The 15,438-nt window shown below is 37.2% G+C and overlaps 1 protein-coding gene across 5 annotated transcripts in view; it reads left to right on the top strand.

Moving 5' to 3' along the window:
* Positions 1 to 10,352, top strand: part of PRLR (prolactin receptor) — a 166,101-nt gene extending 155,749 nt beyond the window's left edge. For all 5 annotated transcript variants that reach the window (XM_053592276.1, XM_053592249.1, XM_053592257.1 and 2 more), the window contains one exon: positions 136 to 10,352. In XM_053592276.1, coding sequence (XP_053448251.1) covers positions 136 to 1,155 — 1,020 coding nt within the window. In that variant the 3' untranslated portion in view covers positions 1,156 to 10,352. The remainder of the gene's footprint in view (positions 1 to 135) is intronic.
* The last annotated feature ends 5,086 nt before the right edge of the window (positions 10,353 to 15,438 follow it).

The raw sequence follows: 15,438 nt of genomic DNA on the forward strand, positions 1-15,438 counted from the left end.
TAATGTCTGAGGTTTGGGAAATTCTGGGAGGCCGTTAGCACTTCTGATGGTAATGAACCAGCCCCCCTCAGCTGGGATGCCAACTTGCCCTGCTGGGAAGCTAACAGCTGTCTCTCCTGGTGTCTGTTTTAATAGACGGGGAAGTCTGAAGAACTACTGAGCACCTTGGGATGCCAAGACTTCCCCCCGACTTCTGACTGTGAAGACTTGCTGGTAGAGTTTTTAGAAGTAAATGACAGTGAGGACCAGCAGTTAATGCCACCCCATTCAAAGGAACACCCAGGGAAAGGTGTGAAACCCCCACACCTGGATCCTGACAATGACTCTGGCCGGGGAAGCTGCGACAGCCCTTCCCTTTTGTCTGAAAAGTGTGAAGAACCCCGGGCCAACCCCTCCACATTCCAAGCTCCTGAGGTCCTCAAGAAGCCAGAGAATCCTGAAACAAATATTACTCCCACCTGGGACCCCCAGAGCATCAGCGCACAAAGCAGAACGCCCTGCTTTCCTGCTGGCGGATCCAAATCTTCAACGTGGCCTTTACCGCACCCCAGCCAGCACGGCGCCAGATCCTCCTACCACAGCATTGCGGACGTGTGTAAACTGGCCGTGTGCCCTGCAGGGGCACCAGCCACTTTGCTGGACAAAACAGGAGAGGATGTTTTAAAACCCTCTAAAACCATGAAGACCAGACAGGAAGAGGAGGCAGCCACGCAGAGGGAGGGGAAAAGCTTCCGTTCCAAGACAGACCCAGACGCAGCCTGGCTGCTGCCGCAGGAAAAAACGCCCTTCATCTCCACAAAACCCGTGGATTATGTGGAGATTCACAAGATCAACAAAGATGGAGCCCTGTCCTTGCTACCAAAACAGAAAGAGAGCCGCCAGCGTGCAGAGAAGCCCAGGGCTCCTGAAACCAGCAAGGAGTACGCGAAGGTGTCCAAAGTCATGGATAACAGCATCTTGCTGTTGGTGCAAGACCCAGGAGCTGAAAACGAGGCTTTGTTGGAAGAATCAGCCAAGAAGGCTCTGCCTTCGCTTGAACAGAATCAAGCCGAGAAAGACATGGTCTTCTTCACGGGGACACCAAGCAACTGCAGGCTCCAGCTGGGCGGCTTGGATTATCTGGACCCCGCATGTTGTATGCACTCCTTTCACTGACAGCTTCACTGATGGAAGGATTGGTGAAAATGTGATTTTTCTTCAGGTAACACTACAGAGTACACAAAAACACAGTTAGCTAGAGACTGGGCCAGGTGTAGTCAGATGGACGCTACTAAATTTCACGGCTACTTTCACGCTCCATTTTCAACCATTTGCCTCTTTCTCCACAGCTGATCATTCTGCTTCCTAAGTGTGATATGTAAATTTATTTTTTGCAGTTAGTTATAAAATTATGTGTTCAGTGAAAAAAAAAAGCACACTGCTTAGTGTTCTTGAGAGATGGTGCCGGTAGGTACAACTTCTGGAAAAGGCTTTCAAGGTTGGTATGTGATGGTTGGAAATGAAATGGTTAAAATTGTTTTTACCACAGGGAGGTGAGAGGTCTGTGGGAAATGCCGTGAAAACTGCTTTTGAAAGCCAAATGCTGAAACTTCACACTCCTCTTCCCTTTGATGAGATTAGGATTATCCAAACATAACACATTCTAAAAACAGAATGCATTCTAGAACACCTGATAAATCGTTCACACCCCTTCCTATGTTTCACTGACATGTTGCCCATATGCAAGTAAAATCGTGCTCCAATTTTTTCCTTAAAATTGTTAAGATATGGTAAACATGATTTTCTTTCTCCCAATTTTATTTTATTCTAAAACCTCCAGAGAATCAAGTTTTGGAAATTAACATTTTCTCACACAAGAGGCAAATGAATACCATGTGGTGAATCCTTTTAGGATGTTTTCCTGCTTTATTTCAGCAAAACAGTAAAAAAAACAAATCCCAAAAGACTAACTTTAAAGGCTAATCACAGCAGGATGCTAATGGAAATACTGCCTTACTGTACATACAAATTCTTCTTTACTATAAACCCACTAGTTTAACCTGTATTTTTGAAGACTATTTTTCTATCATTTGGTAAAATAAAATAATATTTTCTATATTCCCAGTACAGCTGTTTACGTATTCAGTGGGTACACTATTTTCTGCTACAAGGTTTAGTGAGTATTTACACAGTAGTATATGCAGTCTCTGTTTATGGAGGAAAATGCCATACCAACCCAACGCCCACTGAGGAATATTAAGTAGATGGCAAAATTCAATTTCCAGCTCCATATAGTTTATCTGATTCTTTTTATCTCAACAATACCTACCACCACCTATAACCTAGAGTTTTAGGACTCTTAATAGAACAGAAATTATTTCTCCTGTGAGCTTCAGGCTACTCTGGGGTTTCTTCCCATCTCTGGGTAAATCTTCCTAAAGCTACCGTGAAGGAGGAAAGCAGTATCTTCTGACACGCTGTTTTAGAGAGAGGTTTGGTTTTATTTTTCTGAGCAATCTTGGGCGGGCAAAAACAAATTAAGCAAAACCAGGAGTTAGTATCTCTCTGAAGTAGATCCATTTGCAAAATCTTGGCAAATCTTGGCAGTGAGAGCACTCAGAAGTGTCCAAATAAAAGTTCTAGGAAAGCAGTTCTTTGTAGAGTGATGGGAACCACTCCAAAGGTCAGGGTAAGAAGGTAAGAATTTCCAAGTCAGTTCAAAAGCCAGACTCCCTGAGAGGGGTCCAATCTTGGATCTCCATTTTAAAGGGATCATTCATCTATGTGAGCAAACTGTCTCCCTCTCTTTTTCATTTTTACTGCTGGTAAATCTATTCTCCATCACCCATTCACTAGCTGGACACCGAGAACTTGAGCACGCTTCTGTGAGTTAAATCTTCCACTCCAATAAGCCTATGTTGATAGGGACTGGTCTGTTTGAAGGTAAAGACAGTGCCCGTGCTTTCTTTGCAAAAGCAATTGACACAAAGCTCTATTTCCCAATATATATGCAACATCTGTGAGTGAGGGAAGCATGTGGGAAAGGTGTCCACGCAAATTGAGTCCTCGGAGCGTCTGAGGACCCCTGCAGCCGCATCACCTGAGTGCTGCTGGGGAATTCTGTTTGCAGAATCTCAGGCCCCACCTCACATCTACAGAACCATAATCTGCATTTCCCTAAGATTTCTAGGTGATTCACATGCACAGTGAAGTTTGAGAAGCACTGCCTTCAATGACCATTTCCACTACGGGCTGTTTTAGTGAGCAGAAATAATCCTCTCTTGGAAAGTACACATCAAATCTGTTTGGCTTTTAATGAACAACACTGTATGTAAGCAGAAGGCAAAAAAAAAAAAAAAATCATGGTCTAAGATTTGCAAATTGCTCAATCTTATATGACTGCACATAAGAGAATGACTTGCAAAAATACATCAAACTTCCAAGAGGCAGGCAGGATAGTCTACCTTGGGAGGCATTAACCAGAGGCAAAGACCTTCAAAGCCAATACAGACTAAACCTTGCCAAACATAGTTCATCCTTCTCTAAGATATATACCAATCATTTCTATAGCTTGAAAACTTAATAAAAATAATCTGGTTCATGGCCTAATCTCTAAAAAATGTCAATTAGCCACTCTGATCAAGACTTTAATTCTGTGGTCAATTGGCATTATTTGAATTAAGTTTTTTAATGGTCTAACATGTTTTCTATCAAGGAGTCAACTGTTCAAATGAAAACATAAAGACTGAGTTTGAGTCCTATTTTGCCTTAGACCAATTTCCTTCTCTGAGCTTTAGTTTCCCCTGAAGAAGATGTTGGACCAAATCATTGCTAAGGTCTTTGTAAACTCTAAGTCCTTGACTTCATTACTTACTAAATATTTTTCTGCAAAGATAATTTGTCCCAATGCCTTGTACCTTAACGAAGCTGACAAATAATTGCTCTTCTTCGTGGAAATATGAAGTAATCTTCAGTGATCTCAGTAATCTTCATTACACTTCACTTTTTAAATCATCTGTTCCGATTGATCTTGTATTACACATGTATTACACGTGCATTTTATAAGTCATGTAAATATGAAATCATATTCTAAGATTATGTGTAGAAATATATGTGTAGAAAGAAGAGGCATGAGATAGAAAAGAGACATAATGGATAAAGCACTAAAACTTTAGAAATATGATTTTGTGCTGAATCAAGCCATACTCATTTCTTGCCAAGTCCAATAGCCTCAACTCTCTTGTGTCTGGCTAGTAATTTCTTTTCCTGTCATCTTAAATTATGAACAATCATTGCACAGTGGCTTAATAAGGCTTATGCTCTGAGTTATAAAAAGTTGTATTTTTATAAACAAATACCTGAATATTCAAAGCACATGGAAACTGGATCTAGTCAATGGCTGATTTATGGAAACTTATGACCCAAGTAGCAAAATGTTCTCTGATCAGTTTCAACAAATGTACATATGACCCCCTAATATGAGCACAAGTTAACACAACTGTGTGAGATATTTAAGATTCTGCATTTACTAGATAAATCTAGTAAATGATCTATCTAGATTCTATCTTAAGAATCTAAGTTTTCTTAAGTGCCTATGACCAATCCTAATAATCAGTCCTATACTGAAGTCTGCCCTTAACTGGTTTGGCACAAGATCCAAGCAGTGTGACTCTTTGGCCTGGGTGACCCAACTGAGTTGAGAATCTTTTGAGCTAATGAGCAACCAGGGGCTCCTGAGTTCCAGGGATCAGTTTGGCTTTGGAAGAAATCTGGCTCTCCCTCAGGCTGCTCACTGCTGCCCATCACTTGAAGACTTGGCTTTGCCTTATCTCCTTAGAGTACACAAGAAAGAAACAGATTGGTACATATTTTACAAAGTGCCTTCCTTTAGTTTTGTTTTGTTTTAATTTTTCATTTTGTAGGAAAAGTGTATTGATTGGAAAGTAAGCTTTATAGGGATTCTTTAATGTAAATGAATGGAGGAATAAAAAGAGGAAAAACCAGAAGGGGAACAACAAAATGGCTAAAACCAACCCGCAAGCATTCAGTGAATTTTTGTGCATTGTTTAATTGAAGTACTATAGAGCTGATGTGAGTAGTGTAATTTACTTTGCCTGACCAAAAAAACAAAAAAAAATGAATCTGGCTATGATTTGGGGATAAGCTTTTCACCTTGTGATTTGGAGGTTGCTGTGAGCTGTGTGACGCCACGGCACTCTACCGAGGGCGATAAGGTGAGACTCTGTCTCTACAAAAAAAAAAAATAAATAAACATGAAACCCTTGATTTTAACATATTGATGCACTTTTGAATGTCACTAAATTGCATGCCTAGGCCAGAAAGGAAACTACATGTACATTGGAACTTTGCACATGGATAGAAAATATTAATGATTTTGAATTACCATCCCTAGTGTGACTAACATAGATTTGCTCCTGATAAAAGCCTCAAGTGTACTGAAGTGGACAAATTTCCTTTGCTACCTTTTGGCTCAAGCACAACAGTGTCGTTGCTAGCTAGTGACAGAGCACTCAATGTCCAGGACCAAATCACATCACTGCCACTCAATAGGCTCTAAGACCTTAGGTAAGTCCTATAAAATCTGGTCACCAGTTTTCTCACTTGTTAAATAAGTGAGTTGGCCTAAAATGTTTCTTAGACCTCTTCCAGCTCTGTTTGCAATTCTCACCATCTAAGTAAAATCCAAGGTCTCAGATCAAAGGCAGGTATAGTGTGAGAATGGCCGGCATGCCCTTGACCTGCGGCAGCAAACATGAGACTATGTTCTTTAACAATGTACAAGAGAAAAACAGAGATCCAGGCCTCCAAGTCAGATTGATTTAACATCCTTGTTTCCTCTCTTCCTTTCCTAGCTTTACATACTTGTAGGCTTTTTACTCCCTCGCTTCAGGGTCTGTTATTTTTTCTAAGGGTTAGTAGCAACCATTGGATCTGCAAAAAAATGAAATTACTCATAAAGAATTTGGGCCTGCAAAGGACTATGTAAATGGTTAAATCAGCCACACAGATATCCAAGAACAAGTAGAAGGTCACAGCTACACCCCGTTTAGAGATTTACATGCATGGAAATCTGAGCCCATGTCCAGGAATTATTTCATTAATTCAGAGGCCATTAATAAATCCAAACTATGTTGATGTCTAAGTACTAGAGGTCTTGAGGAGAAATTTTAAAATACAGAATTACTGCTTCAGATCTAATCAGAAAGTATATTTATAATTATGACCTGGACTTAATCAGTGATTAGCAAATTATCATTTGAAAATCAAACAGGAGTTCTCACTCCCCAGACCTCTGTTTTTCAGAAAGATGAGTTTTGGTCTGGGACACTCATCGTATCGATTTCAATGAAAGGAGTAAGATAGAAAAATTGAAAATCAAATGTTTCCAGAGGTTTAGGCAACTCAGGATTTCATAAAATACCTAGAGTGACCTACTACACAGAAATGTTATTGAACCTGATAAATCTATAATCTATTCAGTGTTCTGAGTTTCTGGCTAAGGAATGTACATAATTCACATCCTCATAGACCAGCATCTGTTTTGTCTACATGAGTTCCTTGACTTTTTGCTCTCATTTCTATTTAGAAAGGACTAAGCCACAATAAAATAGAAAAACCTATCCTGTTTTATAAGGTTGTGTCAATGAACAGAAGGACTCCTGGATAATCTTACTCTATTAATTAACATATTACCTGCTACTGATCAAAAGAAAAAATTAACTCAAAAACATTAGCAACTGAAGTACTAACATTCAAAATAACCTTTAACAGTTATGTGAAATTATGCTTCACCTAAATAAATGTCAAAATACAGTCTGATTTTTTTTCCGTGCATTTTGCAAATCCCATGAGAAAATGATTTTTACCGTGTTATCTAAAATTGGAACACAATATGGCAAAGATACCTCAGAAAAATAATTTGTTTTATAAAATTCTAGAATAAACAGATTTTGAATTTTTAAAAGTAACTACCTCCCCTTCATGTCCTCACATCCATCCTTCAAAGCTGCTTGTAGTTTAGAAACAAAAGTCACATCTCATACTCGGTTTTTCAGTGGCATAGTTGATGTATTTGTCATGTAACATTCCTGACTTTCAAGTAACTGTAACTGTTGTATTATTTTGTATTATATTGTTTTATGTGGTTTAAAATAGTATATGCCACGTTGAAATATATAATCCTTACATTGTAAAACTCATCATGTAATACAAATGAAAATCGATATTTAGGACTTACAGTCTATCCATATGTAGCTTCAATATGATTGTGTCTGCATCTGTAAAACAAAACTGAAAAAAAAAACATGTAATCATCTATTTCTGTTGAAATTTTGAAAATGCTGATTTTTTTCTTATTCTTAGTCTAGAAGTAGGATCATGCACCATTCATTGTACAACTGCTCTGGAGTGTTATGTATTTAATGTACAGTCGAACAATTTTTTAAAAGTCAACTCCTTGGCTTTGCTTCTTGTCACTGATGATGGCTTCTCGAGTGTCACTTGCATCATGAGGCTTGCCTTTGTGCTTTTTGTTTTCAACAGTGGAAGTGTCTCGTGTGGAAACCAAAGCAATCTAGAACCAGCTGTTGGGCAATCGTGTCTTCTGTAAAGCCATATGAAGTATAGCTATATAATAGCATAAGGTTCCATATTTTCAAAGCTATCACTACCTCGGCCGTTGTTCTTTCTCTAGCAAATGCCAAGCCAAATTCTTCAACATTAAATGGGAAATTAGAAGTGATTGTTAGGATTGATAAATTGCTGGGATTGTTTTGTTTTTGTTTTTGTTTTTTACATGAGAATATACTTTCTAATTTACCACTTTGCAGGTTTGTGCTACGGTTTCTGAATAACCATTCTTACATCGTTACATTTTGTAAAAACCAGCTGACAAAGTTTAGAAAGAATATAAGTAAGCCATCAGATGAAAAACTAATAAAACCATGGAGTGTGTATTTTTCCTAATTATAAGTCACATCAAGGTAGTTGTTACAAGCCACAATAATGATTATCTCCCGCAAATTGATTTCTCCAACCTCCCTAGAAATAAATCTTTTCCACATTTGATTTTAACCAACAAACGTAATCTGGTATGGGAAAACTCAGCCATTTATCAAATCTTGTTTTTATTTTAAAAATTCATTTCTATATGTAGTTTTTCTGATGTTTATTTTTTCTCTTTTGAGCCTTAAAGACATAGAATTATAGACTACCATAGTCATCTGATTTGTTATCCTGCACTTTTTCATTCTGTAAATCTTTGTTTATTATACTTTGGGCTTTCTGTTTTCCGTGGATTTATTCATTTGTCTCCTTGAATTTTGTGGAGACAACACAGATAGTTTAATCTTTGTCAATAGCATGGGCTATTATGCTATTATCATAACATCTCCATTTTTACTGCATGCCAAAAACAATGCTTGCCAAACAAAAATCCCAAAATAATATGGTCATTATTTTTCTATCACATCATTATTAAAAATACCCAGCTCAGTGCCTGGCACAATAAAGATTTCCCTTACTTATTCATCCTCTTTTTTGTTTTTCTTTCATTTAAAATGGAGATGAACAGAATAACACGTGCGTGGCTAAAGAAATTTTTTTGAGGATTTTTTTTTTTTTTTGGCTGCTGAAATATCTATAATCCAGGATATAATTTGTACGAGTTGAACCGAAACAATTTTTCCCCTTTATCCTCACCCTTCCATATGATCATAAAACAAATATTCCCTCTCTTAACTCAGCCCTTTCACAGGAGAGGCTGCAAGAAAAATAAGATGAGATGGAACCAGGTGCATAGAGGTTACTGAGAAGCTTATAAAGGAAGAGCCAAACTATAAAAAAAAAAAAAAAAGTGAGGGCGCCTGTGGCTCAAAGGAGTAGGGCGCTGGCCCATATGCCAGAGGTGGTGGGTTCAAACCTGACCCTGGCCAAAAACTGCAAAAAAAAAAAGTGGAATACCTTTGAATGGTATTATTCATCCACATTATTAACAAGGTCTTTTCTGACAAAATTCATCAGATGAAGTGTAAATGATGATCTTATACTTTTAACAGATGTAGACCTAGAAATCTTTACCTGTTCATGCTTGCATTACAGAATTGTGAAATGGTTTGTGTGTGGGCCTGTTTTACAAATTCTCCTCTGGCTCCTCTTAATTCCTTAATGCCATGTCTTACAGAAGAATGAGAAATTTCTTTCTTATGTGAGTATCATGCCCTAAAACTTGGCTTCAGTCAAAAGCAAACAAACAAACAAAACAAACTGGCTTTTCCCCTGCCTATACTAGAGCCATCTGCCTTTAATTCTCCCATCCACTTGTGTTTTTAAGTTGCAAAATTGGAAGTATCTGTCACCAGACACAGGATTCACACAATGAACGATGACCTGAACAAGTAATACGGAGCTAATTTTCCAAAAGTATTGCATGTGTTTTCCTGAAAGAAAGCAGAAATTATATATTGCCACAACTTGCCAGAATCCCATCTGAAACCTTAACCCTGTCAGACTTCCTACAACTTACTCATCAATCAAGTCTTATACATTTTAAATCTCACCAAGTTTTTAGGGACTGGGAGATAACACTTCCATTTAAGAGAAATCTTGAAATCTTGAGGTGAGGGAGCAAAATGGGACAGGGAAGGAAATGACGACACAGGGTTTATTAAGGAGCCCCCAGCAGGGAATCTCCTGGCCAGAACAAGAAAGACCGATTTCTGCTGGCTATACCTTTGAGAGTCCCTCCAGCCCCTGCAGATGAAACTGCACCTGTTTTTGATATTGTCAAATGTATTCTAATTTGGAGTCGCAGTGTCTAAACTGGAATTCTTTTATTTACAACATCTTCCACCCTCCCCATGACACCCTTTAACTCAGCTGCTCATGCTAGTAAGCACTTTTTTCTTGTTGTCATCAGGCTCATGTTAAAATGTATGCTTACAAACTGACTTGAAACACAGATATTTTTATGAATGCAATAAAATGTTTTTGTAAGGAAATGCAAGAGGATATTATTGAAATGAAGCACCTCATGGTTGTTGGTTGCTGAACACTTGTATGAGAAAAAGGAGCTCAGGAATTTTTATTACTGTATTTATAAATGTGTTTGAAAGAATTTGTAAATGTCACAGGTACATTTTTAAGGTGACACGTTTGGTCATTACAAAATTATCAAAAATTACCAAGTGTGCTTAAATGAGATTTGCCAATTTTACTTTACATGATCAATATTGATATTGTTGCTGAACTATGTAACTTTATTATGCATTTTTCAATCCTTTTTCAGAGCAAATGCTTTTGCAATGGTAGCAATGTTTACTTTAAATTGATTTAATAAATTATTTCCTGAGCAATGATTTTTGGAGGGTCTTTATATGTACACGAAACATGTATTATATGAAAAATACAACTTGAGGCAAATTCCTTTCTTTGCTCCAATGAACCTTATTAGAACAAGTTTTTAAAGAGAAGAGACAAAAAACAGCACTTCGAGACTCTTCTGAAAATAAAAATGTGCATTTATCCTAGGACACTTTGTCCGTAGCTTTTTGTTCATGGTAGTCATCTTTCAACAGCTTCTCTGATTTTTATTTTCCCACTCGATGTAAATCAAAACTGAGTTGGAATCTTGCCTCCAACTCAGCCAACTCCTGCCTGTCTCTCCACTGTCCTCACATTCCCCTTTTTTCATTTGCCAGACCTGAGCCTTGAAAATACAAACACGCTTAGAAGCACCCAGACGTCCTTGGACTTTCTCCTGGGAACAACAAAAAACAATCCAAAGGAGTTTCCAAATCTGAGATACAGTCAACTTTTTCAAATAAAGCTGAAGCCACAAACTCAGTGCCAAAGATTTATATTTTTTTGTTTGTTTGTTTCTTCCTGCCTAGAATTATCCTATCTTCACTTATAACCAACCATGATTAGGTTGATTAATGATCTTTTATTTGTTGCATAAAGTATTTCATAAACTCTTGAAAATTACATGAACATAACAAAGACCCATTACCAACATCCTAATCTCACACGTCTGTTACCTTATCTGTTTCATTCCCTCTCCCCATTTTTTTTTTTTTTTAACAAATCACAGATTTGTTTAATATCACAGACAGGGAGATATGGCAATTTGTATTTCTCACAACCCTCTTTAGTGGTAGCCACAACCCTGCCATTATTTTATATCTTTCTTGGCTATTTTTAATATGCATTTACCTTATATCTATCTTTCCATAAATAACAAATGCCATTATTTGGGATGTTTGTGAATTTTACGTAAATAATAGCCTATATTATTATGCACTTTGATCCTTTTTTTCTTCATCATTGGATTTTTGAGATACAAATAGTTCCAGTTTATCTGCTATAGTAGTATAATTTATTAATCCCCCATTGATCAACTTTTATTTATTTATTTATTTATTTATTTATTTATTTATTTATTTATTTTTGAGACCCTTGGTAGAGTGCTGTGGCATCATGGCTCACAGCAACCTCAAACTCTTGGGCTTCAGAGATTCTCTTGCCTCAGCCTTCCAAGTAGCTGGGACTACAGGTGCCCGCCACAATGCCCAGATATTTTTTTGTTGCACTTGTCATTGCTGTTTACCTGGCCCAGGCTGGGTTCAAACTCACCTGGGTGTATGCGGCCGGCACCATAACCACTGTGCTACAGGTACCAAGTCTGATCATCTTTTTATTTCCATTTTTATAAATGACTGCCATGACGATTCCTATGCCAATGTCATCTTTAATATGTACAACCCTCGCCAGGACATACCCGTCAAGGTGGAATCATTAGGCCATGTACAACGCAGAGCTTAACCGATCCTAGACACTGACACACACTGCTCTTTATAAGGTAGTTGTTCCCCCTCCCTCGGTAGGTGTTCCCCTTTCTCTTCATCTTTATCATTACCTGGTATGGTCAGATGTTTTAGTCTTTGACAATTTGATGAGCAGAAAATGATACATTGCTACTGTTTTAATTTCCATTTCTCTGATTAATGCATCTTGTATCTGCTCATCTTTATGCTGTTCGTCATCTTCCAAGTTTCTGTGCCCAAATCTTAGGGCTTCTTTCTGGTCCATGTTTCTGTTTCTTTGTCCCTGCCCCAGTGCTCCACCATTTTCTTACCATACTTTATACAAAGTCTTATTACCTGGTAAATTAATTCCCATACCACCCTACTTTTCTTCAAAATTATTCTGGCTATTCTTGGCCATTTGTTCATTATCTGGATTTTGAAATGAGCCTATCAAGTTTCCAAAAAAATTATATTGAAAACTAGATTGTGATCCATTGAATTTATGTATTAATTTTAGAAGTTATATCTTTATAATTTCGTGTCTTTCTAATCATGAACATGACAGAGCACTTTTTTACTTTACACTGTTCTTCATAATTGTTTGCATGTGTTTTATTAGATTTATTTCTAGGCACCATATAATTTCTGTTGCTATTGTAAATACAACAAGAGAAACGAAATAATTTTTTTAATTAAAAATTACTAAAACCAGATTTTTTTAATTGTCTTATTCTAAGTGAAAAACCAGATTTTTTTAATTGTCTTATTCTAAGTGATCACTGCTGGTGTTTAGAAACATCCACCTATTTTTTAAATATTTATCTTGCATCTTGTTATTAGTTTTTATGATTATAGTTCTTACAGTTCTCATATTATTAGTTCTTACGATTATCTTTCTTATAATTGTTAGTTCTTATAATGTGTAGGTTTCCTTGGATTTTTTATTTTTACAAGTGTATCATCAGAAAGTATAGATTTTTTTTCTTCTTTTCCAATCCTCATACTTTTATCTTTTTCCTCATCCAATTCCTGGGATAGGGCTTCCAGTACAGAGTTAAATAGAAACAGGGTAATGGGTATTCTTTCCTCTTCTTGACTTCAAAGAGAATGCTACTAAAAGTTCACCATTACATATAATGCATCATGTAAGAGTTGCAGGGGCCAAGGGACATCTTCCCATTCACCCTCTGAAGTCTCACTGACAATCACTGATGAGAGCTAAATTAATAGGAGAAGGGACATATATGCACATGGTTGATCATAGTTTTACATGACATGGAAGCCAAAGATACAAGGGAAATTGTTCATTTTTTTTTTTTTTTTTTTTTTTAATTTGGCCGGGGCTGGGTTTGAACCCGCCACCTCCGGCATATGGGACCGGCGCCCTACCCGCTGAGCCACAGGCGCCGCCCGGGAAATTGTTCATTTTTACGCTCAGGTTCAACAAAGTATGGACAGCCATGTAGAAATATGATTGACTAAAAAGGGTATGAATTAATGCTAATAGTCTGAGTGGAGAAACCCAGCACGGCCTGCCTATTTAGATTCCTTTTTGCCACTCTATGTAACATTCCTTCCTTCTGGGCATGAGGCAGGACCCTCTCTGGAATGGGAGTCTTTTTTTTTTTTTTTTTTTTAATCGTTGGGGATTCATTGAAGGTACAAGAAACCAGGTTACACTGATTGCATTTGTTAGGCAAAGTCCTCTTGCAATCGTATCTTGCTCCCAAAAGGTGGCACACACCAAGGCCCCACACCCCTCCCTCCTTCCCTCTCTCTGCTCTTCCTTTCCCCATCCCTCCCTCCTTTCTCTCTCTGCTCTCCACTTCCCCCACCCCCACTGTGTCCTTAATTGTCATTAATTGTCCTCATATCAAAATTGAGTACATAGGATTCATGCTTCTCCATTCTTGTTGGAATGGGAGTCTTATGACCATCAGGTCAGATAATTTCTTTATGGCCAAAGTTTTTACACAGAAAAACAAGGAGAAGTTCAAAGTAATGTTTTTTAGGCTTTGTGGCTGGTTTGAGGGAAAAGGGGTTCTTGAGTTTCTATGACCCACCTTGGGGAAGAGGAATTCTAGTTTCCATGGCTAGCCTGGGGGGAGGGGGAGAATGAAGGGCCAGAAACAGGAGGCAAGAGGGCAGAGAGAGCAGATCTGGACTCCAAAAGTGTTTACCTTAATTACGTTAAAGAAATTCTTTTATATTCTTAGTTTGCTAATAATTTTTTATCATAGTGTTAGAGGTTCTTACAATTTTTTATCATTGGTGTTAAAAGTTCTTATAATTTTTGCTACAACTGTCAATGGGATCATGTGGCCTTTCTGTTAATTAAATAGTAAATTATTCTAAAGAATTACTTTAAAGAATATATTCAAAGGTTAAATTGCCCTTGCATTCTTGGAATAAATCTGACTTGTACATGACATAATTTTGTAAATATTAGTAAATGCAATTTGTTAAAATTTTATTTAGGTATTTTGCATTTATAAGATCTGGCTTTTTTGCTGCTTACGATTATCTACTTCTTGAAATTCTATCAATTTTTGTTTTATATATTTTGAGGCTATGTTATCTGATACGTACAGATTTAAATATTTAATCTTTCTAATGAATTATTTCTTGCATTGTTAAATATACCTTTTATCTCTGTGATTCTTTGTTTTAAAAACTATTTTGTCTGATATTCATATTGCTAACTGGCTTTCAGGGGAGAGCGTGGTAATTCTCTGGCAGGTCTCTTTCAATTCCTTTTCTTTCAGTTGTTCTGAGTCATTTATGTTTAGCTGTGCCTTTTACAAATAGCATATAATTAGATTTTGTTTTTTCCTTAGTTGAGAACTTTTTCCTTTAGATGATTAGATAGTTCTCTTTTTCTCATCTGATACACCCACCTTTCCTTCATTTTTCATTTGCAATCTGAATTATTTACATTAGTCAATTCTCTAGTAATTATATCTGATATACCCACCCTTTCTTCATTTTTCATTTGGAATCTGAATTATTTACATCAGCCAATTTTCTAGTAATTACTATAAGAACAAGATATAATTAAAGATCTTTATCACAGAATTCACTGTATCGGAGGGTCCCCAATTTTTTTTTTTTCTTTTCTTCTATTCCACAACTCCTAAATGAGTTAGGAAAGGGGAAAAGATTACTTTGAAAAGGTTGTTCTTTATCCTCAGTGTCTCTTACCAGACCCTGCTCTTTTATGGACAGGCAGTGTGGGGGCAAAGAGCAACATTGAGTTACACTCAGGACTTCACTGAAATATCACTGGTGAACCTGTGTGCAAAGCCTTCCCCTACACTTATTAACATGACAACAGAATTTCCATGTTTCCCAGTTGCCAAATATTTTTTTCAAAGAGAAATCTCAGTATTTCCCTACCTGAAGAAATATATTCTCTGTGCCTTCAAGTTATTCATTGTCTGTGAAACAGAGAACTTCAGGGGGTTGTAAGACACTGATACTTTGCCCCTCCTGCTAACCATTATGTAAACTGGAGTGGCCCCTCATCTTCTTTGGTCTTATGTAAAATGGAGAAAATGACATCTGATTTGCTCAAAAGAGAGAGAAGGGAGCCACTCAGAGCAGATTTCTCTTAAAGTCCCTTATAACTCAGAGG

The sequence above is a fragment of the Nycticebus coucang genome, chromosome 1 (genome assembly GCF_027406575.1).
Source record: "Nycticebus coucang isolate mNycCou1 chromosome 1, mNycCou1.pri, whole genome shotgun sequence".
In the NCBI taxonomy this organism is placed as follows: domain Eukaryota; kingdom Metazoa; phylum Chordata; class Mammalia; order Primates; family Lorisidae; genus Nycticebus; species Nycticebus coucang.